At 42.0% G+C, this 27856-nt stretch overlaps 2 protein-coding genes across 5 annotated transcripts; both read right to left on the reverse strand.

The window, feature by feature from the left end:
* Nucleotides 1–729: 729 nt before the first annotated feature.
* Nucleotides 730–18964, reverse strand: fam110a (family with sequence similarity 110 member A). 3 transcript variants are annotated; one of them, XM_032521468.1, is made up of 3 exons: nt 3695–3819; nt 2700–2902; nt 730–2621 (listed from the first exon to the last, which is right to left on the reverse strand). In XM_032521468.1, exon 3 carries the CDS (start codon nt 2438–2440, stop codon nt 1175–1177), a length of 1266 nt encoding a protein of 421 aa, XP_032377359.1. In that variant the 5' UTR covers nt 2441–2621; nt 2700–2902; nt 3695–3819; the 3' UTR covers nt 730–1174. The 3 variants fall into 3 exon arrangements, with proteins under 3 accessions (XP_032377359.1, XP_032377360.1, XP_032377358.1); XM_032521469.1 differs by lacking the exons at nt 2700–2902; nt 3695–3819 and adding an exon at nt 18954–18964 and having other exon boundaries at nt 730–2458; XM_032521467.1 differs by lacking the exon at nt 2700–2902 and having other exon boundaries at nt 3695–3823.
* Nucleotides 4922–27622, reverse strand: prickle3 (prickle homolog 3). Of its 2 annotated transcripts, XM_032521463.1 has the most exons (11): nt 27307–27622; nt 17735–17817; nt 10661–10844; nt 10313–10426; nt 9242–9379; nt 8694–8897; nt 8061–8247; nt 7348–7683; nt 6919–7224; nt 6417–6799; nt 4922–5369 (listed from the first exon to the last, which is right to left on the reverse strand). In XM_032521463.1, exons 1-11 carry the CDS (start codon nt 27346–27348, stop codon nt 5175–5177), a joined length of 2172 nt encoding a protein of 723 aa, XP_032377354.1. In that variant the 5' UTR covers nt 27349–27622; the 3' UTR covers nt 4922–5174. The 2 variants fall into 2 exon arrangements, with proteins under 2 accessions (XP_032377354.1, XP_032377353.1); XM_032521462.1 differs by lacking the exons at nt 17735–17817; nt 27307–27622 and adding an exon at nt 13919–14055.
* Nucleotides 27623–27856: the final 234 nt, after the last annotated feature.

A 27856-nucleotide genomic window follows, 5' to 3' on the forward strand; every position in this document is an offset into this window, starting at 1 on the left:
GAATGAATAACGTATTGTTAATAAATATATGTTCTTCCTTAAAATACAGTTGGCATAAGTATACACCCCCCATGTTAAATTCCCATAAAGGCAGGCAGATTTTTATTATTAAAGGCCAGTTATTACATGGATCAGGATACTATGCATCCTGATAAAGTTCCCTTAGCCTTTGGAATTAAAATAGCCCCCCCAACCACATCATCACTCACCCTTCACCATATGATTAGCATGGTGTTATTTCAGTAAGCTTAATAGCTGGTTTGATTTGCATTGAGAGATGATCCTATGGAAAGTTCCCCATGACTATCTCTATCTCTAGGTATGGTGAAGGGTATGTGACGATGTGAGGGGGGGGGCTATTTTAATTCCAAAGGCCAAGGGAACTGTATCAGGATGCATAGTATCCTGATCCATGAAATAACTGGCCTTTAATAATAAAAAATCTCCCTGCTTCTATGGGAATTTAACATTGGGGTGTGTAGATTTTTATGTACAATACATTATTCATTCACAAAGAAACCTGGTGTCCTTAAAGGTGGGGTTTTCCAAAAAATTTTGAATTACGGCATTAAGACCAATTTACAAAAGACTTTCTTTTTATTCCTCTTTTTAATCCACTTTAGCATGGGTGTGTAAACTTATGCAAAAAACTGTATTTTGATGTTCCTCTGCTCTGTGACAAAACATGAATAACTAATGTTAGGGACATCTTTTCCATGTTTTGTTACGCGTTTCTGGATATTTTATTTTTAAATATTTATTGGCCAATATATAGAAATATCTGATTTTTAAATGACCGAATATTTGTATCGATATTGGCCTTAAACAGCCTTAATCGGCCAGGCTGCGGTCTAAAATAAATGACTGAGTATCAAACAACATGCTTTCATCATTCAATCTTTAATGCGCTTGATTTACGTGATCGTAAACAGAGATGACACTTTCACATCCACATCATGAGACACACAGTTTTTTGAAAAATCAAAACACATCATCAAATTTCTACAAAAACACAAAACAAGGGAACCAAATGAAGTGAAATAGTTGGCAGAAAAATACACACCTATCATATATTAACACAGTTGAATCACAGGATGGGTGTGTGTGTTTAGCAATTTTGAAATAGTCACACTTTTACTTTCATTTTAACTCTCAGAGACCATTCATCCCCATGCTATAAATTGGTACTTTGACTTGCATTGTCTTTGGCCTGACGGAGTCCATACAGCCATTTGATCACTCTTGCATTTCTCTCAATGACAGAAACCCCATATGGAACTCGTGCTGCAGGATTGTCAGCATCTTCCTCCTCATCGTCTTCGTCTTCTTTACCGTAGCCTGCACACTCGGACCCTGGAGCGCTCACGCTGTGGAAACGGGCCATGGACACAATGTCAGAATTCGATCCGGTCAGCTGGAGGTCCGCAGGGTCCAAACCGCACAGGTTGAAGAAGCGCTCCAGCTCGGTCCCAGCTCGGGAGTATCGGTCGCTCATATCTGATTTAGACCGGGTCAGAGAGGGGCGTTTCCTCGAGCTGGAGGAGGACAAACGGGTAATTGCTGGGGAGGGAGGAGGGAAAAGGGGGAGGTTGAGGAAAGGTGGAGCAGAGACGGGGGTTTCAGCTGGAGAGGAGGGAGGATTGTCAGGTTTGGACGGAGCGACAACAGGTTTCAGAGGAGTAGGACGTGGTGTTGTTCGGGTGTGGAAGAGACGCAGGTGTGAAGCAGCCGGGCGAAGTGGAAACTGGGTGTGTACGGGTATGGGCTGAAGGGGCTGCCGCGTGTACTGAGGTGGTCTGCAGGGCGTCCTCACAGGGCTGGCCTGAGGCATGACGTCCACCCTGCGTACGGTCCCTGCAGCTGGAGACCCGGGAGAGCCGGGACTCTCGACCCGAGCGGGTCCAGAGGCTTTTAATCTCACTTTAGCTGGACTGGACCAGTCGGGACGAAGGGGCGGACACGGTCTCTCCTTCTTCTGTTGCGCGCCTGCTGATGGGGGGCAAGGAGAGCCGAGTGAAGCGGAAGCACCACCCAGAGCTTTACGGTCCCCCGAGTTGGCAGTCGCACCATCAGTCTCGCAGCTGATCAGGTTACTCAGATGCTCCAAGTCAAGCTGGACTCCTTCCTGCTTTGCTTTCGTTTGGGTGGGTGTCTTCCTGGTGGGCCGCAGAGCAGTGCCCGGGCTTAGCAGGGGCTGACGCACCTCAGGAGGCCTGACTGGCTGCTGTTTACAGAGAGCCCCCTGACTCTTGACATATTTAGCCTTGTCTGCTTCCAGCCTCTCCACCGCACTCTGCTTCGGTCGGCCTGCCGCTGTCTTGAACCGCAGGTAGAAGTCCGGCCCCACTGGCCCCTTGGGCCGTAAGCGTGGCGGCGTAGCAGCTACCGCAGTCCTCGTCGGTTGCTGGCACACTGTGCGTTGGATAGTCTCCAAAGGCATTTTGTCAAACTAGTAGTACTAGTCTGTTGGCAAGTTTTTCTTCTCACCTTAAAATAAATATCCCTGGTTCTGCAGAAATGGCAAAGTTAAAGCCTCATGCCCAGCTCCATTCCATTCCATTCCTGAAGAGATGTAATCTTAACATCTCAGTTGAAATCTAGTTCCCTGACATGAGGACTCCCTGTGGAAAAGAGACACGTCAGTCAGGAGATGGGCAGCTCAATGAAGAACTCAAATGAACGGTCAATAAAACGTGTACCTCTAAAGAGAATCAAGTGTTTCAGACACTTTAGTACGACAAAGACAGGACACAGCCAACTCCACAAAGACACCTCCAGCCACAAACACTCCCCTTTAAAAAACCCAAAAACTGCAGCCAATCCTCCACCTTCTCGATCTTACAAGTTCATTGGCTGCCAGCACCGCCGGATCTGAACAATTACATCTTAGTCATCCATCTCCCTGCAGACAAACACAATAAAACTTGACACTTTATTTTCAGTCAGTAGAAGCCCTGTGATAAGAGTGGCAGAAGTGTATGTGTGCGTGTGTGTGTAATGGGGAGGTGCATCAGGACAGCTGTCAACAAGCTATTGTCTGGAGGCAATAGAGAGCAGATCACACACACACCAACAGCTGCTATGGGAACAATGGCTCCCTATCTTTAAATAAAGCAGCCATTTGGCGTCTTCCTGAACTATAAGCCTCTGTAGGTAAAGTAAAGCCAGAACAACGAGGTGCAACTTATCTCATCCCTCTTTGTGTACAGTGATAAGCCTCAAACCGTGACGAAGGTCACAATAATGAACTTGGTAAATGTAGGCCCTTCTGTACACACTTGAAATAGTTTGCATCTGCCAGTCACATTCTCTAAATACTTGCCATTCTGGTCTGAGCCAGGCCAGAGTCCTGCTGATTGAGCTCTGCCATTCTTAACCTGTCTGAAGTCTCCACACCAGCACCGTGGTATAATTAAAAGGTAACGTTAGCCCAGAGGAATGCTTGGAGGTGAGTCAAAACTAAATAGAGCCACTAATTTAGTGTTTCTGAGTCAAGTGGCAGCCTGTTCTGCCATTGAGAGTAAATGACAAACATGGAGCGAAGCAGGAAGCCAAATGACACACAAAGGGGGCAGGTAAACACAAAGAATGTACTCAAGGCCTCCACCAGTCTTGCCCTGACAAGCTCAACTCAGCTCCTGTAAAAGGTGTGGGTTAGTTGGTTTTTATTTTGGCATGTCTAGAGAAAACTCACCTTGCCAGTGGCTGGTGTTCCCCTGAGTTTGTCCTGGGTTTCGTGTTTTAGCCCAGCCAACACTGTGCTGTCCTGCTGAGGAGAATGTGTGTGAAATAGGTTTGAAAGGAGTTAGCAGCTCAAGACAAACCTGTTCAACAACTCCCGAGCCCGCCTCCTCCCGCTGATTGGTCCGATGGCTCTCCTGCAAGGATACTAACCTGATAAAGACTGACTTCTTTTGGTCACATGACCCTGCCATTGTTATGTGCTCCTAGGGACTTTTCGCTGGTATCATAGTTCATCTGCATGCTGACAAGCTGCTCAAAGGTCTGTATTGAGTGTGTGTGTGTGTAAAGTGTGGAATAAAGTACAAAGCAAGCCAACAATCAATTTAGACAAATTTATTATCACCATAAAGTTGTCGAACACAATAAAAGAAACAGAAATGATCTCTTCTTTTTACCTAAAAACGTAAGAAAGAACAGCGACTTACCCCAAATATATAAAAATAAATGACCTTAAAGTCATACAAGTGTTTTTTTGATTAAAGACATGAACACATACAAATTTTGCAGTATTTTGTTTAAACACACGTGATGAGCACAACCTAATTCTCCTCCTGATACTGTGATTATCATAAAACTACCAAAGTTGCTCATACTCCATTCCATAAACTTGGCCATTTAGTATTCATAAGTAATATATTACAGCCATATAAAAATTGCACATAAGAGCACAGAAAAATGGTTACGGTAGAGTTAAGAAATAACATATTTAATTATTACTTTTACAAACCATAATGGCGGAGTGGGCTGTCTGCTCCCGGCCCTGCGTGCTACTGGGAGTTTGCATATGTAAATGATGGGGATGTTAGGAAGCAGTAATGTTACACTTCAGGGTCACAGACACCGGAGTGAGTCCTCTCTAGAAAATCCAAACATAAATGTTACCAATAATCACTCCGCATTCATCACTAAGGACATACTCACACTGTAACATCACAGAAGGTCACCCAATGAGAAGTCAGTATCATAAAGTAAAAGGTAGAGACTTTTCTGAGGTTTATTGTGCTTCCTTTTGCTAAGTAGCGTGTCAGGAACAATGGCTGTGGTTCACCTTTCCGAAAAGTACATTACCAACAGAAAGACCGCTTGAATACTAGAGTACTGAAGGGCCTTTATAGTTCTTCTTGTGCAACATAATTTAGAAAATAACATGCTGTGTTTTTTTAGGGGTTAGGAGATAGCACAGTTTTTATCTTTGTCCTTTGCACCAAGGCTGTGAGCTCTTCTCCGCCTTATGCTGCCTCTCAGTCCCCAGTCTCTCTGCATCTCCCTCTCCTCTTCTCCCTCTCTGTCTTTGCCCTCCTCAGGTTGCTGCTTTCGGAGCTGCGGGGGGAGAGGTATGGGCTGTCCCAGGAAGAAGCCCTCTTCCTCCGAGTCTGAGGATGAAGAGCACGTAGAGCAGTCTTCGTGCTTGTACTGGCTCGGCTTGAGGGTCAGCGGGGAGCCGTTGGCGGAGCCCTGGCTGTCCCTCTCTTTCTCGCCTCTCCAGTCCAGGGTGTCCAGCCGAGGCCGGTCGGGCTGCGAGCGTCGGGAGCGCCTCTCTGGTCCCGGGTGGAGAGCAGGGTCGGAGGGGATCCGGCAACGGCTCCACCCTCGCCGCAGACTCCGCTGGTGATAGGAAGATCCATCTGGGGGAAAATAGAAATTGTTCAGTTCAGTTGGTTTGAAATACCCCTCCCTCACTGCCAAAAGGTCCATGGTCCGAGTCAGTTTTTTTGTATTTGTTAACTAGTTTAGTGTAAAAGTGTCTTTTACAATAACAATTCAAATTCCCCTCAAATAAAAATGATCTAAACCAAACTGAAGTCCTAATGTTGTTAAAGCACCATTTCTGTGAATGTGTTAACTGGCACATGACATCAATCCAACGCCTAATGTATCAACAATCCACGCAACTGGCTTCATGCACTCATGACAAAATGTTTGAGCTGTGTGTGCGTTTGGACTGAAAACTTGGTTTATGATCTTGGTAAGCAATTTGAAAACATTGTAGTAAATATGTTCGGTTAGGGGCTGCACGATTATGGCCAAAATGATAATCACGATTATTTTGATCAAAATTTTGATCGCGATTATTCTCACGATCATTTGTTGATTTTAACCAAAACAAATTTTATCGTCAAAATGTTGCGTTTACTGGTAAACTGGTAAACCTTGAGACCGACGTATGACCGACTGCTATCTGTTGAGTTGTCCTCCCGTTACTCTGTCCTCTGGGACTGTCTCCATCTAGAAACTAAGCTGCACGGGGTGCAGGGAACTACTCTGACTGGCACGTGAGGAGACGGCTTTACGGAGCGGGAGATAGGCTTTGCAAAAAAAAACCGGAGCGTTCTATGAAATGACGCTCTAAAAAAATGATCGCTCGATCACGCAAATTTGATCGTGGGAAGTCTAAATTGTGATCTCGATTAAAATTCGATTAATTGTGCAGCCCTATGTTCGGTGCATCAAAAAGCGTTCTCCTTAAAATACCAGCAAACAAACTAATCACAGCACAAATTACTGCATAAAGAGTCACCTAAAGTAAGTATTTGAACCACTTAATTAAATGCAAAATGAGGGAAACACTGCCAAAAGGTCCACTTATAAAAAAAAAAAAAGAACCCCCCTTCCACTAGGCTGGCTGTATTGTATACAGTGTATGTGTATGAGGGCACTGTGCCTTTTCTTACCCAGCAGATCCATTTGCGGTGGGATGCCTTTCTGTAGATGCAACCTGCTTCCAAAACCTCCCTCCACATCGTCTTCCTCCTGCTGGTTCTCCACGCCCTCTCGCAGCTCCTCCTCGTTCCCGTCTTCATCCTCGTCCTCATCAACAGAGTAGCTGCTGCTGATCGGTTCTCTGAAGCTGACCCGAGCTGTGCCACTGCGAGACAGCGGGGGCGGGGAATCAGAGGGTCCGTCACTGGCTGGGGGAGGTTTGGCGGAGGCAAGTCTCGGGGCATTAAGTCACGATTCTTAACGGGCAGAGGAGGTGGGAGGACGGATGGGTTGTTGGGCAGGAGGGGGGGCGACTCAGGTGAAATGATGTGCAAGTTTTTCTGAGGAGGAAACACTGCGGAGAGAAAATCAGGGGGACACGCTGTCGTTATGCAGAGTCAGAGGACATTCTAATCATTTAATGTTGATTTCGTGCTTTTTTTGTGTGTTAAGCATCAGAGTGATATCTGATACCTTGCATTACTTGATTCGTCCTTTCCACCCAGTTCCTACAGTCTTTAGCAGTAGAGGTTCCTCTTGAATTAAGACCAGTCAGTCCAGTATTTCCGTTCCGCTCTCGCTGGAACTGGAGACCCCCGACGGGTGCTTTAATACCAGAGTCCCCTGGCAGTAAACTGTAATGTGGAAGGTCGCTGGGCCAAGATGGACCTAAGCCATTTCCTAGATGGATGTGGGGAAGAGGTGAGTAGGAGCCTCTTGGATGAGGATGACCACTGGTTACAGGAAGTCCGTTTTGAACTGGAGCGGTGCAGTGGACACCTGAGAGAAGCAGAGCAAACAAAGCGGTGACTACAAGTCTCTACAAGATACTTACAGGGTCATTTCTTGGCGGTGCGACCTACATAACATCTGAGTATGACACCAATGTAGCATCACCATCACCTCTGTTTTCCACTGCAGTGTGAATGCAGTCTTTTCCAAGAGTTATAGGAGGGTTGGTGCCCTCTTGTGGCTGCAGCGGGGAACCGCACTGTGGCTGCTGGTGTTTCTCTGCTGGGTCACAGCTTCTGTGCTGAGGTTTGCTCTGCAGCGCCGAGTCGCACGAGTCGGAGTTATTGGGGTCCTCGCCCAGCGAACAGGCCCTGGAGCAGAAGATGAGCCCCCCTCGAGGGAGAAAGGGCCGCCCCAGCAGAGGCAGGTGACAGCGGGCGCAGCGGAAACACGACTCCACGGCGTGCCAGTGCTGACCCTCGTATGTCATCTGGCCCTGATCGATACCTGAGAGGAAATTAGTTCTTGATTACACGTCATTTAAAACTCTCTGTTACCGTAGTATGTACGTAGTATGTATACAGCATGTATTCATATCAGTAGTACTGCCGTTTTGATGGTTCAGCCCTATTTAAACTCATTGTACTATACCACACAACCATCACTTAATTCTAGTTCATTTGAATATTAATGCATTAGTATGAGTGACAGATCATACTTATCATCACTTCAAAAAACAATGCTTTTAAATTTAAGAGTTTATATCTGGGATAAATATGGCATTTATAACATCCGTGATATTGAATGCTAAACAGGGGGACTTAAAGTTTTGCCAAAGAAATAGTGAAGAACATCTGCCTGATAGTAACTGTTAGCCTGTGTACCTATGTTTTCTCCACAGGTATCGCAGTACTCTGCGTACATGGACTCATAGCAGGAGCAGCAGTATGGTCGACTCTCTCTCATGATGTAACGCTGACCGCCAAGCGCAGCCTCGCACTCAAAACAACAGAAGTGCTTCATGTGCCAGTATCTTCCTTCTGCCTCCGTACATTCATCTGCTAGAATGATCTAGGATTCAGACAAAAGAGCAGAAGAGAGGGAGACGGAGAGGTCACTCAGCACAGTAGTGATGCTTTTTTATGGGTACAGAAATAAACAAATCAGTTGTAAAAATGAGTACTGAGGATTTGGGTCAACAAAATAAGTGGGAAAAAAGATGCCATGAGATGCCAGGCTTAGAACTCGTCAATTAATCCATTACTATGCCAACTAGTCTCTTAAGTCACACGGAGAAGCCATTCAAAACAAGAAGACGCCGCCAGAAAAATCTCCAAATACTCCCTACTATAGCACTGATCAGGTAAATGGTCAAATCTAGCAATAGTAAAACATCTGGCAGATTCTCAGCGTCTTGCTTTCTGACGTCCGCTACACTGCTTTTAGAGACCTGCTGCGAAACCCTGCTGTTGAAGTGTGTTCGTGAGACGGGTTGGGGATCTTGGTGAGACAGTCACCTCATCGCAGGCCTGGCAGCGGGGCTTGAGCCTCTCAGCGTGGTGCCGGCCGCAGTAGATCTGTCCCTCCTGGAAGAAGTAGATCAGATCGACCAGCAGCTCACTGCAGGTGGAACACTGGAAACACTGGGGGTGCCAACAGCTGCTGTGTCCTGCCCGACTGGCAAACACCGCTATGTCCCCACCGCAGATCTGCCTGCCACACTGGAAAAATAGATGTGTTTGGGGTGGGGGTGTGGTGCAGAGGGAAGGAAGTTAGATCATATATCCTTTAACAAATGGGGAACAGTACAGTTTGCCCGGCAATTTGATTATCTAGCCCTGTAATCATTAAATCCCTGTGGGCTGTGGACCCTGAGCTCTGCCTGCACCTACTCGCACCTGAACCATCTCCAGTCCTGTAAAAAGATTCTTCTTCTGCATGGATCGGATGGGTTTTTATTTCACTGGGATGCGGTCGTGTTTATAAAAAGGAGAGCTTTATACTGGCCTGTCTCATGAGGGAATCTACTACGTTTTCCAAACATAAAATCAAAATGTTGCCCTACCTGTTGGCAGATGGCTCCCGTCATAGTTAGTGGGAAGAGCCGGACGACGCCCCTGCCGAGGCTCTCTCTTTTCCTCTGCTGACTGAACAACCGCAGCTCCTTCTTCTCCTCCTCGTTCAGAGAGTTACAGTACTGGGACTGCAGGAAACACAGAAGACATTCTTGTTACCTCTTAGGTTATGTGAGATGAATACAATCTGTGTTATAGTCTTGTTGATCATATTACAACTATGATTTAAAAAACGCATTGTTTATTTGCCTTTATATATGAGAAGCAACTAGATTTTAAGTGATAGAAATTGCTAGCTTTGACTAATGCAAACCCTGTTAACTACATGTTAACATGTAACTGTAAATCATTCCAACCAAATGGATCCTTAAGACAGAATTCTATTTACCAGCTCCTGTAAATAAGGAGGGAACAGGGGGGTAAACTGGGGTGTCTAATAAACACATTGAGGTATGCAGCTTTCTACTGGCTTTAGTTTAAAAGGATGGGTGTGATGCAGACATTTCTAAATATTAGGGCTGCAACTATCGATTATTTTCATAGTCTATTAATCTGTTGAATATTTTCTCGATTAACCCATTAGTTGTTAAATGTTGTTAAATATAAAATGTGAAAAATGTGGATCAGTGTTTCCCAAAAGTCCAAGAAGACGTCCACATACAGTATGTCTTGTTTTGTCCACAACTCAGAGATATTCAGTATACTGTCACAGAGGAGAGAGGAAACTAGAACATATTCACATTTAACAAGCCGGAATCAAAGAATGTTTTACTTTTGTCTTAAAAAACCGACTAATCGTTCTGATCGATCAAAATAGTTGGCCATTAAGTTAAGTTGACAACTAATTGATTCATCTTAGCAGCTCTACAAAATAAACCCATAAACAATTGCAAATAACAATAAGGTAAAGGGTTGGGACATAGTGGTATTATAATACACAATATCAACAGCATCTATGTTGTATTTAGCACACTGAATGATTGTATGCTTATGAAATGCCACCACACTATTAGGCAAGCCAATGTTGAGAACATCCGAAGTCAGGGTGACAGTGATGTTACCTCACTGTCGTGGGTTGGAAGCTGGTGCAGCAGTTGTTTGATTCGGTATCTTTCCCCTGGACTGTTCACATAGGGCACCCTGTCCTCTGGCAAGCAGCTAAAATACTGGTATACCTGTAGGAGGAGACACGTGTGTTCACATAAAGAGCATAAATGACAGGTACAGAGAGCCAAGTTCTTGTTTATAGAGCAATTTATTCAATTGCAGTCATAAATCAAACACACTGAATACTTTTTTTTCCCATAATCCACCAGTTTGTGTATGTATGAACATGCCCAAGTGGAAGCGTGCATCATGGGTGCCTGCGTTGTCTCGACTCTGCGTCTGCTCTGCACCGTGGTTGTTACCTGTTCGGGCTTGAGACCAGGTGGGACCCATGCGTACTCCTCGGAGGCACAGCCCGAGTCGTCATCGGAGATGGAGTGTCTCTGGAAGTCGGACACCAGCTTCGTCATCATCTTTTCCAGCTGGCCTGGCACCGAGCGCACAGCATGCTCTTCTCGCACACACTTGCAGTGTACACAGATCTTCCTGTGGAGAGAAGGAAAAGCTTTGGGCTTAATCCCTGGGGACTTTTATTTTGCTGATTTACAACACAAGCCAAAGCTGATCAAATATTTCAAGAAGCTGGGTGCTGCTGGTGCTTCAGGTGCTAATGTGCAAACCACAGCGTTACAATTTGAACCTGACTCAAGACGTCATATTTCTATGACTCCCTGTTTTCCAGTACCAATTGACAATGCAGAACTACAAATAAAATACACAAAACATTCAAAGCTCAGTTGATTTTTGGACCCTACAATTAAGCCAAAAGAAGAAAAACTCTCCTTAAGACAAGGTACTTGGGTCAGCTCCTAAAACAAAACAAAACTACAAGTAACAACTCTCATGTAATAACAGTCATACCGCCACTCCCACAGTTTCTTTGTCACCACATTATTTATGAACCCACTTTGCGTTGGAGACATTATGTCAAAAACCAGCCCACACACATTCTTGAGGTTGAGTCAACGGGACTCCCTGCAGCCAATTATTACTAATATAACAGTTGTCACACAGGTACATAAAAAACACACAATCTCCAGATCCTTAAAATTCAGTACTACAAATCGTCTAAATTGCGTATTGTCTATGTATAGTGTGTATTGCTAACGCATTTTACACATTTAGAAGAAACTCAACATCATCACAGATGATGTTGAGAATCTCACATCAGGACCAGCACATCCCAAACAAGCTACTACCAAACAAGCAGGGAATGAGGTCGGTGACATAAGCCTGGCTGTCAATCCAGTGGAAGTTAAGAGAGGGAGGTGAAGAGGGGAGCAATAATCTCCCTCAGCCACGTATTACACCCCATCTCGTCCTCTGACTCCTCCCTACATTTGCTCTGGAGGTGGGTGTGCCTGTTTGTGGGACCGGTGGAATCAGAAGGAAAGAGCCCCGGGGTGACACTGAGGTGTGGGTGTTACATATGTGTGTGTGTGGATTTGACAATGTGGCCATATGCAGCATGTATCACATGTGTGCATCTCTGTTGTGATTGCATAACAGTTTGCCAGCTGGCACTTGTGGCTCAAGTTCACAAGGCACAAAGCTGCTTTATTCCAGCACCCAACCCCCGCTCAACACACACACACACACACACACACACACACACACACACATAGCTTGTAAACTCCATGAGTGCTCCTCTTCTAATCAATGGTCTCATAAAATGGTCTTTGAAATGTTAGCAACATCATGTCAGTGTGACTGTGCTCCACTCTCTCCACTCAACACCAGTTCATTGTTAGGAGTTGAGAAAACAGAGAGAAGAAATGCTATTATGTGACCACTGTACCTTTCTAAGGCCCAGGGCGGCACTTGCTTTTAATATGCAGCCGTCCTGGATTGGCAGTGGCACCTTAAATGTCCATGGTCGCCCAGCAGGTAGAACCAATACAAATAAAAGAAAACACAGTAAGTCAGCTTAGGCTAAAGCCTTGTTGGCATGAATCTGACCCCAGTTTGTGTGTGTGTGCCTTTGTATGTGAGTGTATGTGAGTGCAAACGGGGAGGGGGGAGTGTGACACGCATGCCTGTGTAAGTGGGTAGGAGGACGCAGCCGGAGACCTGGCACGATGGGACAATGGCAGATGCACCATGTCTCACCCCACCACCTCCACCACCACCACCACCACCCCATACATGATGAAAGGATATAATCACCAGTACAGTGCGTGCAAAGGCCCACATGCAACCTACACTAAGTGAAAGATGACAAAGTGGCAATTTGAATGAATTTGGGGTATGAAAGTATGCAGGGGAGTCTCAAATCAGGTCTCACTTGTGTGCAGGCTGCTCTCAATTACCTTGCCATTAGAGCCAAGTTTAACCAAAGACTGGTTTGTGCACGTGCCAAAACATTTAAAGCAACACTAGAGAACTTTTTGTAACTTAAAATAATGTTTCCAAGATTATTTCAGTGGTTCATCAACTCGTAATAGGGTGAACGGCACTTCCGCTTTGCGGCTCTCTACCGGCTAGACCCACAAGTTTGCCAGATCGGGTAGCGGACCTGTAGTTCCAATGAGACATAATCCAACCTGTAAGGGGACCTAAGCAGGAAAAGTTGCTTTAAATATACTTCTGAAGATTTTGAAGTTTGTTTTTTTTGGCCTTAAATGGATTGGACAGCTGAAGAAAGGAAAAAGGGGTGGGGGTGGGTGGGGGGGCACCCGCAGTGGCCCGGGTTCAATTCTGAAGGGGGGATGCTCCAGCAGGTGAGCTGCCAGGGCGCAAGTGCAGGGAATGGTTTTCTAAAAACATACCCTTTTTATTTCTCTTTTGCTTAGCAAATTAATTAAATAATACTATTTTTCTGTACAACATCTGTGCATATTGAAACTGAGCGGCATGGACAAATAAAACCCCCAAAATACACGGCAACTGCACTTCCAAGCCATGTGTGATACAGCAGATGCTGCTTTGGACACAAACCAACAATCTGCCAGTAGATGTGCTTTGCTGGACCAAAACATTGTTACTGAGACTGCTGGTACAGCTGGCGCTCTTATTGTTGCTGACGGAAAAGTAAAAATAAGTCAAATGAAAACTAAATATTAACACAGAAATAAACTCATTTGAACTTTTGTAAATCCAACAGCTCTAATTAGCTTTGGCTGAGGTGATTACAAAGTCATTTAAATTTGTTGAACACAGAGATTAAGGCTTGTTCACCCGTCCACTGCATCCCAGACTGAGCTGAGTTTGTCCAGTACGATATCAGCCAGCACTTTCAAATGTGTGTGTGTATTATTACTTAAATAAAATAACATTTCCACAAATAGTGTACAACATGTAGTCTTTTTGTTAAGATGCATTATAAGCAGCCAACTGTGTACAGGCAAGTTGAAGAACAACACTAACTGTACATGTTCTGCGTCATATTAGTCATACGGATATGTGTACAAAACAACATAAAGTCAGGAAGAATCCACTTCTAAAACACACACACACACACACACACACACACACACACACACACACGTAATGACTGTTTGAGTGTCTAGTCCCTTTAGTCTTGTTAGACAGTAAACAGTAAAATATGGTTTCTTTATTACCTGCTGTAATCATGACAGATAAGTCCAGGTTGGCCCGTTGACGCTGTCCCATCCCATAGGTGCCTACTACTGTCAGCCTGTCTGTCAGTACGAGCCCGATGTCCTATGGCTGCTCCTCTCCATGTGCTCATTTCTCTGTCTGCTCGGCTCTTTTTAACGTCCACCGCCACCCCCCCAACTCCCACCCTCCTCCGTGATGACAGTGGGCGCGGACAAAAGGCACGAACACAACCACACACACTACAGAAAATACAAGTTCTCAAGGAACGCACGTGCTCATGTTCTTTCGAAAAGAAAAAAAAAGTACTTAAAAGAATAAGGTAAAGCCCGACAATTCACTCACGTCACCTTTGAAGATATGAAACGTTGGTGTCCAAGCGACAATCACAAAGAGTAAACTCAGTGTGTCTTTTCTCCTTAGACCAGACTGCTGCAACTGACTCATAACAGATGGGCCATTGTTGCTTTGATGCAGTTATTAATCACAGAAATGAAAGTGAAGCAGATTTTGAGCCTATGAGCTGTGCTGTGCCGTATTTGTCATATTATGCGATCAAGATGGGCATGCATGACAACAAAGTGTCTCTGGTGAAACATCAAGCAGACGGCGTGACTTTAGTCTTCATGATGTCACGACACACCAGCTCATCTGACATTGGTCAATCACGAAGGATCAATATCAGTAATGGCATGTCTGCTAGAGAAGACCCAGCATACTTAACATTTCCCATGTATTCTTTCTTTGGTCAATATTTCTATTTTGTCATGCTTCATCACGCTCCAAATGTGTTAAAAGTAACAATTTAACCAATTTTGTCAACTGACAATTATTTTTTATCTTCAACCATTTTTGCAAAATTGCCAAACATTCTCTGGTTCTAGCTTTGGAAATGTGAAGATTTTCTGCTTTTCTTTGTCTTGTATGATTGGAAATGAATATTTTTTTCATTTTTGACTGCTGGTCAGATAAAACTAATCATTTGAAAAGATCACCCTCTGCTCTAGGAAATTGTGATGGAAGATATTTCACTGGCAAAATGATTAATCAAGAAGAGAATTGTCACATTTAATCAATAATAAAAATAATTGTTAGACAAGTTGCAGTGTTACCATAATGTCATTTTTAGACAACAGTCAATTTACAGCACAGTGTTTTGAGGTGTACAGATATATTGTAGGTCTGTATATAATTACTAAAACTGGTGGAGAATCCAGGGTAGCAGCCATAAAATAATCCTCTGCTTTAAATGTGTGCTGCTGTGGGATAATCTATAAATCACTACAGGAGTGAAGCCCTCCTTAGATCTGATTTTAAGAAACAGATGGGCCTTGTCCTATTGCTCCCTGCCACTAATTAGTGACTGAGTAATTGCTGCATGGCCACCTAGACTAACAGCAACGGCTACTTTGAACACTTTTGAACCGTGGCGGGGACCTGTGGGTCAGAAGTAACTCAATTTGCTTGCTGCTGGGCAGCGGATGCACCATCTGCCCCCCACCTCACTTTGAGCTCTGTCTGAGAAAGCTCAGGATGAAGACGGATCACTTCCCTCTCAGCGAGCATCCGCAGCCAAGCCTGTGGCCACTTGCATGATCTCCTCCTCCAGGGAAGGTGTGACTCTTAACTGGTAATTAAGGAAGATGCAATTAGCACGGGACTCTGGGGTCCTAAAAACTGACCCCCATAAATCTCAATCATTTAATCACGTTCATGTTCTTCGTTCTCCTGGATCAGCTGAGAGACTAGAAACGTCTAAATGGGACATGTCTCTTCGGCGTCTCGCCCAAACGTCATTTCAGATCGGTCCTCCTACCGGACGCATGATGGAGAAACTTCCATAACCCACATTATTATGTTTTGTTACTACAGAGACACTGTAAACAGGCTAGACCTCCACCAGAGTGTGGCCAAAGGTAGACAGCAGCACGTGTGTTTAAGATTACATCCTAACTTCTACGCTTTTGTCTTGATCTGAATAGTGAGAACAGAACTGAAAAAGCTAAAAAGATACAATTACATTTGTTTGGTTCCATGAAGTACGCATTCCTGCACTTTTTGTTCTATTCTCTCCATCACAGAGCCACAGTTGGCTTCAGCCATGCAGTGCCCATCTGGGATTGTGAATGCAGCCTTCGTACCCAGAAATAAACCTTTTTTTCTTCTTCTTTTCATTCATCTTGCTGTGTGTCAAACCTAGTGACTGTACTCTGCAGCCTTAAGAGTCTGCATTCAGTAAACACAATGTACTTGGAAAAATCAAATGTATAATGTGGATCATACAGCTTCCTTCCAAACAATTGACTCTTTGCTTCTTTTACTAACATATAAATAATTCCTAATAAAGAAATAGTTCTTTACATATACATATATACACACATACATACATATATATACACACACACACACACACACATTTATATATACACACACACATATGTACATGTACACATATACATACATACACACACATCTTTCTTTAAAATCTAAATGAAAAACAAATGTCATATTTGGAAAAAGAAAGCAGCAGTGAAGTGGAAAGAGATTGGGGGAGACAGAGGGAGGTATGAAGTGGTTGAGAGAGTGACTATCACAGCATTGACGTCTAATCTTATTAGCGTGAATGACCGGATTAGAGTAACCAAGAGACCCAACCAGCTGGATATTTACTAACGGACTAAAGGAGAGACAGAAAAGAAAAGGGGGCTCAAATGAAAGCATGCAGAAACCTGCTGAACAGAATGAAGTAAATTGCTGTTTGGGAGAGCCTTCGACGGTTAACAACTCCTGGACGAACAGCTGAAGAGGTATGTAGGCTGACAATTCAAGTGGCTTGTGCCTACATTTAAAAAGCAGCAATCGCAAGAATTGAAAGTCCTGTTTGCTGCAGAGCCGTGTCTCAAAAACACAGTATGGACATCCTACAAAACACTCGTCATCCTGCTGAGTAGATGTAGACTTGTTGCAGATGAACGCATTGATCTGCGCTAAAGAGACTAATCTGAAAACACTGTGCTTTTCCCCTTAGGCCTCCTGGTGAGCAACAACATATGAAAAGGTCTTAAGTTTAAATCTCTGGAGCTTAGACATTCAGCCCATGTTGCAGGAGGAACAATTGGTAATCCCATGAAGATATCAACCAAATGCTAAACTGCTTCTGTTGCAATTGTCATGGCTTAATGGCACACATGAGTCCTATAGCCCCGATTCTTCATATCCACAGGGTCAGTAAGGCGGATTGGCTCTGTGGATAACATGTGGAGCCCTGACTGGGTCATGTTTGTTGTCTTTAATGTATATCTGCACTCAGCGTGTACACAAATCACAGATAAGCTGATTTCCATTGGTATCAAGTCCTTCCTAAGACATATGCAATTACACACATGCATGCACGCACACACACGCACAGCAGAAAATCTGAGTCTTTTACTGTGTGTGTGTGTGTGTGTGTGTGTGTGTGTGTGTGTGTGTGTGTGTGTGTATATATATATATATATATATATAATTATATATATATATATATATATAATATAAGCTGGTGTGTAAAAAAATATCAAAACTCAGCCAAATGCATCTGTTTGATGATTGCATGTATTATATGTTTCAGTTCAAAAAATGAGATTGTTCGGGTGTCATATGTTTTGACGTTTAACGGCCTATAAAAACCTTCCTTTTCAGCAGCTAGTTATTATCAGAAGTTGCACAAGATCCAAAAAGCAACAAGAGAGAGTGCAACTCTACCAAAGGTGAATATAAAGTATGAGAAAAAACATTTCCTGAGAAGCTGACAGGCAGCGCCGGCAATGTTTAAGACATACCTCCAGCCATGGACACGGAAGCCGGGGCACTGGTCTCCACAGTGCAGACAGGGCTGCCCTCTGTCCGGGTCCTCTTCCTCCTGCTGAAAACAAAACAAAAACTCCCTTCAGCTCACATCGTTTCCCCGTGGAGAACCCTTCGTACCTTCTGACACACGACAGTAAGGTTAAAACAACATAGTAAGCACATACAGTGTTGGCTAGACATGGCCGCAGAAGCATCAACATCCCATTGAGTGAGTGGGCAGTGTTTCCATTTAAGCCACAAAGCCGAATACACTTACAGTTGCTTACAGCTTTTTGAGTATGAGATGTCTATAGAGTCCCAAAGCATTACTTGATGACGTCAATTCATGAAACATCATCACGTCGCTGTGTGAGCTTGACCCGGCAGATATAAACCATTAGAATGCCATCTGCACACTGTGGTGATGTGGCATGTGTAACATCTGTATTAACCCTCACGTTGTCCTCGGGTCAAATTGACCCGTTTTCCTATATCAATGTTATTTTAAATTACCCCAAATAACATGATTGATTCCACACAACGCTCTTTGGCAAGTACAAATCTCTACTTTCATTAATTTTGGGGTGTCTTATACAATTTTTATAGCATTTAAAAACAAATGGAAGTGGTTTCAAAAAAATATATGGACATATTCCAGTCTGGGATTGCCCATTAACATCCTTTCCTTTAATTTTAGTCTAAACAATTCCTAATTTCTGCTTTTCTAACTCAAACATTAGGTGTAATTTCCTATAAATAAGTTATGTAGTTTTGAAAACGTTAAAAAAAGTGGCAAACAAAAAGCGTCAAAAGTGTTAAAAAAAGGGACAAAAACTTGAGAAAAAGTTAAAAACATTGATAACAGGATGCGATATCCCGAATTTAGCCCCTAGGAAACCCTGTTTGCTTCAGACCAGTCCTCAAAAGTAGTTGCAGTTCAACTGGGACTTTAAGAAATGTCACTAATTTATAACTGATGGGATATATAGAATAATGAGGGGGCGTAACATCTCAAAAACGACTTTTTACTAAAGTGCTGAGCAGTGCATCTGACTCAGCCAAACGCTAAACCACCTACCTCATTTCTCACTTGTGATCCAAATGTGTGTGCATGTGTGTGTGTGTGTATGTGTTTGCAGACTACAGACTGCAGACACAAGCCTCTTTTTTAGAGATGAGAGGAAGGAAGCAGACACAGGATGAGAGCTGCACCCTTTCCCTCTCCATGTAGTCACTTTGTCTCCACTTTCTTTTTCTGGGATGCCTTCATTCTACGGCACCTCGCCTATAAACTGTTCACAGAGAGCATCTGTCTGTATTATTAACTCTTTGATAAATATCCACCCCCCCCTCATAAAGGGTCTGAAGTCAAGTCAATCCTATTTATATAGCCCAATATCACAAATTACAAATGTGTACAGCATACAATATAAAAGGATCTTTGACGACACCCTTTAATTGATTGAAGGACAACACACCACACGCACACCACACACACACACACACACACACACACACACACACACACACACACACACACACACACACACACACACACACACACAAAAAAAAGGCGAAGAATGAACGAAACCTCTTTGACACTACTGTTTTCTACTCCACCATAAGGAGAAGAAGGAAAAAGCATGTGCCTCATATGCACTTTTCTCTGCAAAAAAACAAAAGGCAAGACCCCGTATTTGCTGCCGTTTTGACGGGTTTATCACAATAGGCTGCATGAACCAAACGTCTCTATAAAAACTGCATTTGCTCTTCTCACAGGCTTGGACTTTTTGCAAATTAGGATGCAGAATGCATGCATGCGCACAGACGCTCACAGAGTTTAATGAGCAAAGCAATAAAATGCAGATATGTGATACAGCAAGGTACCTGTGCATACCTGCTCCGCTGCGTTTGATCTACCCTTTTCCAACCACACACACCTTCATAAGGACAGCAGCTCTAACTACTGAACCATCAGTATTCACGTCGAGCCTGTTTTCCCCATGCAGAGATCCCCATGAACAAATGCTAGAATGGATTACTTTGATTAGAGCAACGCTGAGTTTGCTTATCTCATCTCACTGATACCTGAGGGTTGGAAGTGCTTTACCCACGCACTGACAAGCCACGTGTACTGGGAACGATCGGCAGCTTGCTAGCTTCTTGCACTTTTGCTCATAAAATCGTTTTTTGTGCTTTTTTTCCTTTTCTTTTATTTCAATTTCAGCAGCATGCAATATGATCAGTCACATTCATACAGTGTATAGTACAATTTTACATTCCTGCCTTGGCACAGCAAAACAACTTAAGCTTAAATTTGAAAAAAGTGCTTCTCCTGTTTTAACATATGGTTATCTTTACAAAATTGAGTAGATTTATTGCAACAGATGCAAGATATAGCATATATTTAAAAGAAAACTAATTTCTACAAGCTTACAGACGCCATTGTCTACAAAAATGGCTCATTCTCTTCATCCTGTGTTAAATCTCAATCCTTAACATAGTTAATGAAAGGTCTCCAAATATTTTTCAAATCTCTGCTGTTTAGTCTTTAATATGTAAGATATCCTTTCTAAACAAAGGCATGATAACATCCACCTTATCCATTGAGTTGTATTTGGTTTGGGAACTTTTTTCCATGACGTTGCAATAAGGTCTGCTTTGGCATACAGCAACCCGAGGTCTATACTGCTCGTTAATTTTTTACTATAGATATGTTTCTCCGGTTATCAACAGAAACAGTTTAGGGTCCAGTACATTGTGTTTTGAAATGTTTTTTTTATGTGCTTTTTGAATTAAAAAGGATTCCGTACATGGTCCCAGGGTGGAGATATGAATGACTTTATCCAGAACTAGTTAGTCCAGAACAGTCATACGTGACAGTAAACAATAACGTACATGTCATATTAAAATGCCTCACTGTGCGTTGTGCACACTGGAATCTGACTTGCGCCATGCATTGCTTGTTAATCGCCACTTTGGTTGACATTAAAAGAGACAGATATGAAAAGTGACAAGATAGGCTAAATGAAGCATACAGATGACTTCTGGGTGACTGGACCTTTCACTTGTTATTCCCTTGGAAAGGAGTTACAGGGCTGCCACACTGAGGTGGTGACGGAGCCAGTGAGAGGCACACACTACCAAGTGCCTGTACATTTAACCTGGCGTACGGCTACACTCCTAAATATCACATTTATTAGGCTTTCCAAGAATGGAAGCAAATAGCTGCGGGATAAAAAAAAACACCTTTGGAAATTGTAGCTGACCAGAAACGATGACACTTCAGGATACTACGGGGTGTTGCTGACTTTCCATTCAGCGACACAATGAAATGACACTTTATACGTTCACGTTTACATTGTCACTTTTCCACACTTTCTGCACTCTGTTTTTTAACATTTAACAGCAGATTATATTAAAAAAAAAAAAAAAAATCCTCTTGACTGGAAGAAGAACTCAGCACTAACTTCTTCACTACATCGTTTATGAACAATCAACATTATAGTCATTTGACTTCTTGAAGAACACATTTGGTAATAAATACCAAGCGAAAGCCGAAGGCTCGTTGCTTTAACCCTCGTGTTGTCCTTGGGTCAAATTGACCCGTTTTCAGTTTTTTTAAAACGTCACAAAAAAATTGGCCGTCGAAATAAGCACTGAAAATTTCAACATTTTAAATATTGAAAAACTTTGGCAAAAACGCCAAAAACATAAAAAAAAGCCCCAAAAGAATAAAAATAAGCACCCACAACATTGAAAAAGTGACAGAAATGTGGGCAAAAAAGCGATAATGTTGAAAAAAGTGACCAAAATGTTGTTGTTTTTTCATGGTTGACGGGAAGACAACACAAGGGTTAAACTTGTGTTGCGTTTTAGGTATGAAGAACCACCGCCACAGTGTTGAACTGCTTAAAGTAAAGAGAGTTATGTTAGACCTGGTATTAGATTCGACATCATGAGAAATAGCCTAGGCTAAACAAGGCTTTGCTTTGGGTCAGGGATATCTTGTATAGTCAGATCTCCGTCACACAAGTCTGAGAAAAATCGTACCAACAACTTGAGATTTGAGTAGTCCAGTAGGTCTGAACAGACGGAGGTCTGTCTACATTAGATTTACTCAGCATAATAATTTACACTAATTCTTTGTTTGTTATTAAAGTGATGAGAGGCTCAACATCATCAACATGGACATTCACTCAATTAAGGACAGACAGTAATTAAAAGTTAAGCACAACAGCAGTACATTAATGACATAAGAAAAACAAAGGATTAGGAAAAGCCTTAAATTACTCGTACTACTACTTACTTACTTACTACATACTTCATGTAAGAAAAGGTAGCAATACACACTGTAGAAGTACTCGGTTACAAGTAAAAGTCCTGTAATCAAAACTTTACTTACGTAAAAATACAAAAGTATAGGCATTAGATTATACTTAGAGTACCAAAGGTAAATTTACTTATTATGCAGAATGGCACATTTCAGAATAACATAGATGTACATTATCAGATAATAATTAGTGAGGCATTTAGGTGTAAGCATCACTAATGTTTGCAGCTGGTAAATGTGGGGCTTATTTTAACTACTTTAGATACCATCAAAATACATACATCATTTATTAGTTGATGATATTTTGTATTAATAATCTGTCTCTGAAAAGTAACCAGTAACTAAAAGTGCCAAAAGAAATGTAGTGAAGGGAAAAGTAGAATATTTGCCTTCGAGTATAATGTAACATAAAACGGAACTACTCAGTACAAGTACATCAAAATTGTACGTGCAGTAAATGTACTTAGTAACACCCTACAACTGATTATTTGAAGTATTAGGCTAAGTCCTATTATGTGCTAACAGACAACATCCTAGAAGCACAACATTGAAGTTTGACAATATCCCACTCCATCCAAGTAGGAATTAGGTTGATTTTAAAAAGAAAATAACCAGGAGATGGTCTCATCTGTGAACGCATGCAAAGATGCAGAAAAACCTGTCAACTTGGTTCTAACACAAAATCAAACTACATTATGACATATTGGGTGCTCCCAGCTGTGCTGTTTTCCTCATTAAAAATAGAGTTTAATTTAAATAGGCAGGGACCTTTAATTTACTCCGTAATGACAGAAATGACAACCTGATAGCCTTAAACCTTGAACATTAGCCTTCACCAGTTAGGTTTACATTTCCTTGAATGTGTCCTTATCATGATGACAGTGTCCTGTATGTCAAGGCTACATACTGTAGTGTTTCCTTTGCATTTTCTACAAAAGATAACGCGTCAAGTTCGAGGCCCGACAATACGGTTTGCCTGTTGCTGCAAGTGACGGATGTGATGGGAGTGGTGAGTGGGAAGTTTCTTCTAAACTGAGTGTGGGTAAGGTAAATATTACATTCACAAAAGTTCACATCAGCTCCAATGCTCGCACTTCAGAATGGCGTCAGACTTTTCATATCAAGTCCTTTGTTTTCACTAAGTGGGTATAAGGTTTAATCACAGGCCGCGCTGCCTCGGTTTGCTTGAGATCTTTCTTGCTACCAAGTAACTGTGCAACCAGGTAATGGACAAACTGAAAGCCTGCCAGCTTTGTTATCCGACACCAGAAGGCAACAGCATTGGTTCAGCAAGCAATGGCTTACAATAATATCAGAAATTGGTTGATTAATACACCTGAATGATGACATTAGGCCCACACTAAATGTTAAGTGAGTGGTAGTGTTCAGGTGGGAGGGAAAGAGCTCTGTGCACAGTTCAGTTGATTAACCTAACAGAAGACAAAATGTCATTTGGGTTTTGCTGCTCTCCTCAATGTTGTGGTGTCAGAAGGGTTAAACATTAATAGAAGAGGTGAGAGGTCGGGGGGGGCCTTATGGACGTCTCCTCACTGGACACGATCAAACAGACAGCCTGCAGGCCAGCCCTCTCCGAACACTGGTTCCTCCTCTTGGTTTACGCATCACTGCTTCCTGCTGCCTCAAAAACAATGTTTAACAACTGGACGGGTCATTCTGAGGGGCGAGCTGAATGTTTTATCTGTGACACTGCTGTTGTGAGTGGGGACATAGACCTTTTATTTCTTATAATTTGTTTTACATGTTAAAGTAGGGAACGCACAGGTGTTACTGATAACACTAACAATGGCTCCCTTCCCATCAGAATCACCTAGTTCCCTGCAAAGTGGACTGCACAGGGAACTACGCCATGACACACTCTCAGAAAATGAAGTATATAATTGTACCTTTAGGGGTACAATGGCTCGTCACTGGGGCGGTACCCTCAAAGGGTACAGTTTTTGTACCCTTGGTATAGGGTACATATTTGTACCCTTGTGTTTTAAGTTGAGATCAAGCAGCCAATCAGGGCTGGCTCTACATATTTGACACATCTTTCCACCAATCAAAATTAGTGAGCTGGCAGTCTCTGTCGCACTCTCCAGTAATTAGATGATGGATAATGTAGGCTATGCAATGCAAAAATGTTTCTGATGAAACACACTGTTACAGTGAGAATCAGCCATTTGTGTGTTTATATGTGTTGTTTTTCGTTTACATGATCAATACAATGCCATAATTTCAGCAAACTGACTTACAAAACTTTTATTTCCTTTATTTCAAGGCTACTCAAATATAGTGATAATTTTAAATCTACCTTAAATAATTAAGGTATAATTAAAACCTTTAAACAACTTTTACAACAAATTTGGCTTGGCAGAGGCTGTCTCTTGATATTGGACCTTAACTTTTGAAATAAACGGTAAATAAACATACACATATGTACCTTTTAATGCTTGGGAACATATATGTACCTTTTGACCCTCAAAAAGGTCCATATATGTTCCTTGAGGTCCAACCATGAGCCCTATGGGGTACGTTAGTATAGATTGTACCTTGGGGGACAGAAATGGACCCCTGCTGTACCCCTATTTCTGACAGTGTAAGTACGACTCCAAACAGTATGCAGCAAACAAGCTCAGTTCAGAGGGAAGAACACATCAACCGTTCATTACTTCGCCAGAAGTTGCCAAGCAAGATTTCCCACCAGCCACTGAGACTTGTTGAGATAGCACCGTACAGCTCGTAAATTAATCAAATCCCATTAATCACGAGTTCCATAATGGTAGCCGTTTCTGTTCTTAATCTAGTATTTCCGCATTGTAACATTCCCACAGTAGCAGCAACGTCTCCAAGGAGTTTACATTACCACGGTAACGCACGATGGAAGTGATATCCAGGCTACCTTAGTAACGTTGCAGGGTGTTCCGAATGGGGGAATTTTGTCTAGGGAACTTCCCTTAACCCGGGAGCAGGACGACTGTTTATTTACACTGTGGAACGGAGCACAGCTTATGAGGACCCTGACACCAAAGAAGCAAAACGTGATTTAGTCATAATTACATGTATTATTAACACCTGTGCTATATTTAGAAAGTCGAAAAAGCTATCCATAACAAGAAAAAATGGCCAAACCAACCATTGGCTAACCAACATATCGCAGGTTAAATGCACATTGTTACACTACAAAAGTTACAAAGACACAAAACAATCATAACACATTTGTCATAGATTTCTATTGTTAAATACTATCATAATAATAATAATAATAATATAATAACAACATAGGCTATTTACAAAGCAACCTGAACAAAAAGACTTGTTTCCTGTTTAGTCTATATTAAAATTGAATAAAAGGTAATAAATATAATAAATTATAATAGGTGACATTGACAAAATTACATTTTATTTGGGTATAATTATTGGAAATCTACAATAATAATATTTCATGTATACTAGAGTTATGTACCACAGTCCCTGAGTTACAGATAGTCATTGTAAGGATGACCAAGGACTTACTTTATAGACATGTATTGTTCATTTTATTCATATCAACACACAAAAATGTTGTTACCCAATTGTAATGCAGCTGCTAAGGAGAGGAAGACATTTAATATTAAAATTAAATTAACATTACATTAAAATAATGATATCTAATCTAATAATATCATAACATAGACCCTAGATCAATCTATTTCCCACTCTGATAATCTATAAATAACTTGAAACTTGTTAAGAAAAAAACACAGACAAAATATATGCACAGAGTTTAAGATACACTCGTTAACAACTGCGTTGTAACATGAGTCCAAACTCACTTTTGGAGTCCTGATGTAATGGAGTGTAGGAGTATAAAATATTGATGGTACTCATCAATACTTCAGTGTAATTACTGTATGTGTCAACAGGTGTCCTAAGCCCTCACACAAAGAATATGGTACATCTAAACGCCAGGATCTATGTAAAACTACTATCAGTGGTAACTATGTACATTAACTCGAGTGCTGCAATTTTGAAACACTTGTACTTTACTTGAGTATTTCCATTTTCTTCTCCTTTATACTTCTACTAGACTAAAACTCAGACAATATTGTCCTTTTTACTCCACATTTATTTGATGGCCTTAGCTACAAGCTACTTTTCAGATTACTAATACAAACCAATACGTACATTATAATGTATAATCATATGAAGATAAGAGCAGACTTATATGTATGAATATTACATATAATATATAAAGTTGGCTAATTAAAATGCCCCCACCCTTTCCAGCTGCAACTAAGCTGTAATGCACATGTACAGTAATGTACATGACTGCATTAATCATTATAATCCCCTAATAGAAAAAACATTATTCTGACATGTACTGTACTTTCATATTTTTATGCTCATACTTTTGTTCTTTTACATAAGTGAAATTTTAATTGCAGGACTTTGTAACAGATTATTTCTAGAATGTGTTAATGCTACTTTTAAAAAAACACATGAATAACCTAAACAGACTTAGATCTGGTTTGCTAAGAAGTGTCTAAGACGTGTACAAGTACACACTACTTGTACACGTCTTAGACCTAATGCACTAGTTGGATACAATCCAAGTGTGCTGCACAGCCAGATGTTTCATGGCCACACAGCTGTTAGTCTGGTCCAAAAAAAAACAGGCCTTGGTTAGTAACTTGACCATATATTTGCTAGGTTGTGTTGGGGGCAAAAAAAAAAATCCAGCTAGCACATAATCTTACAGAGCATCCATTGTTGTAATGCAAACCTGACAAATGTAATAAACACGTTCAGGTTACAGCAACCTGCTCAGGTAAAAAATCTCTGACGTCGCGTGACCCCTCCTGACTGCACCAGGGAGCCCCAAATGACTCAATAAACAAAGAATGTACTTTCCGGTACGCGGTTTAATAAAAAAGAACCTAACTCAATGTATTGTACATATAGAAAAGGAGTGGGACACTTGTTTTGTGTTGTTTTTGACGTAAAAATTATGCCGACACAAAAGCCAGGTGAAGGTGGGACAAGGTTCCGCTTGGGCTGCTTTTAGTGTTAGACTTGAATAGACTACAGGTTTATTTCAGGTTTAATTATTACAGGGGAACAGAGAGAGGCATTAAACATCTTAAAGTATGTTTTCTGATCAGATAAGATGATATAGCAGGTTATCGAAAGGGTTTACTAACTAAGTTGTGAAAGTCATTAAGAAATATTAGGCAAAGAATAGACACTTACCGAGCGGTTCGACCGTCGCTTTTTAGATCCGCGCAGAAACATGGTGTCGGTTAGATGTTAAAAAACACAAAAAATGCGTTTTCAAATGAACAAACGGGGGGAAGACACACCGAGGTATTTTAAGTCACGCAGCCTGTGCTGGACAAACTACATCATGTCCCCCTCCAGCTTGCCCCGGACTCCTCCTTCCGCCCTAACCCTTAGCTAGCTACTTTGGCAACTGACAAGCTAGCCTCACTGAAAAACGTGACTTCGGGCTGACCTTTCAAAGTAATACACTTATTAACTATATATTTGACATTTCGTAAGCAGAGACAAGGTAAAAAGCTATAGTAAAACCATTTTTTAAATAAATACACATTACACCATTTTAATTGTCAAGATAGTAACTAGCAAACTCTTAAAATTCAAACGGATAACGACCCTGCTTTTATTTTGAAGGGCCAGGCGCTTAACAGCCATCGTGGCGGACCGTACCTAGCTAACTTGACGAAGAGCTCCAACTTTACCTTCCCCGTCCATAAACCTGAACACAGGCCGCGTTAATGGA

Source organism: Etheostoma spectabile, chromosome 7, assembly GCF_008692095.1.
Source record: "Etheostoma spectabile isolate EspeVRDwgs_2016 chromosome 7, UIUC_Espe_1.0, whole genome shotgun sequence".
NCBI classification, from domain to species: domain Eukaryota; kingdom Metazoa; phylum Chordata; class Actinopteri; order Perciformes; family Percidae; genus Etheostoma; species Etheostoma spectabile.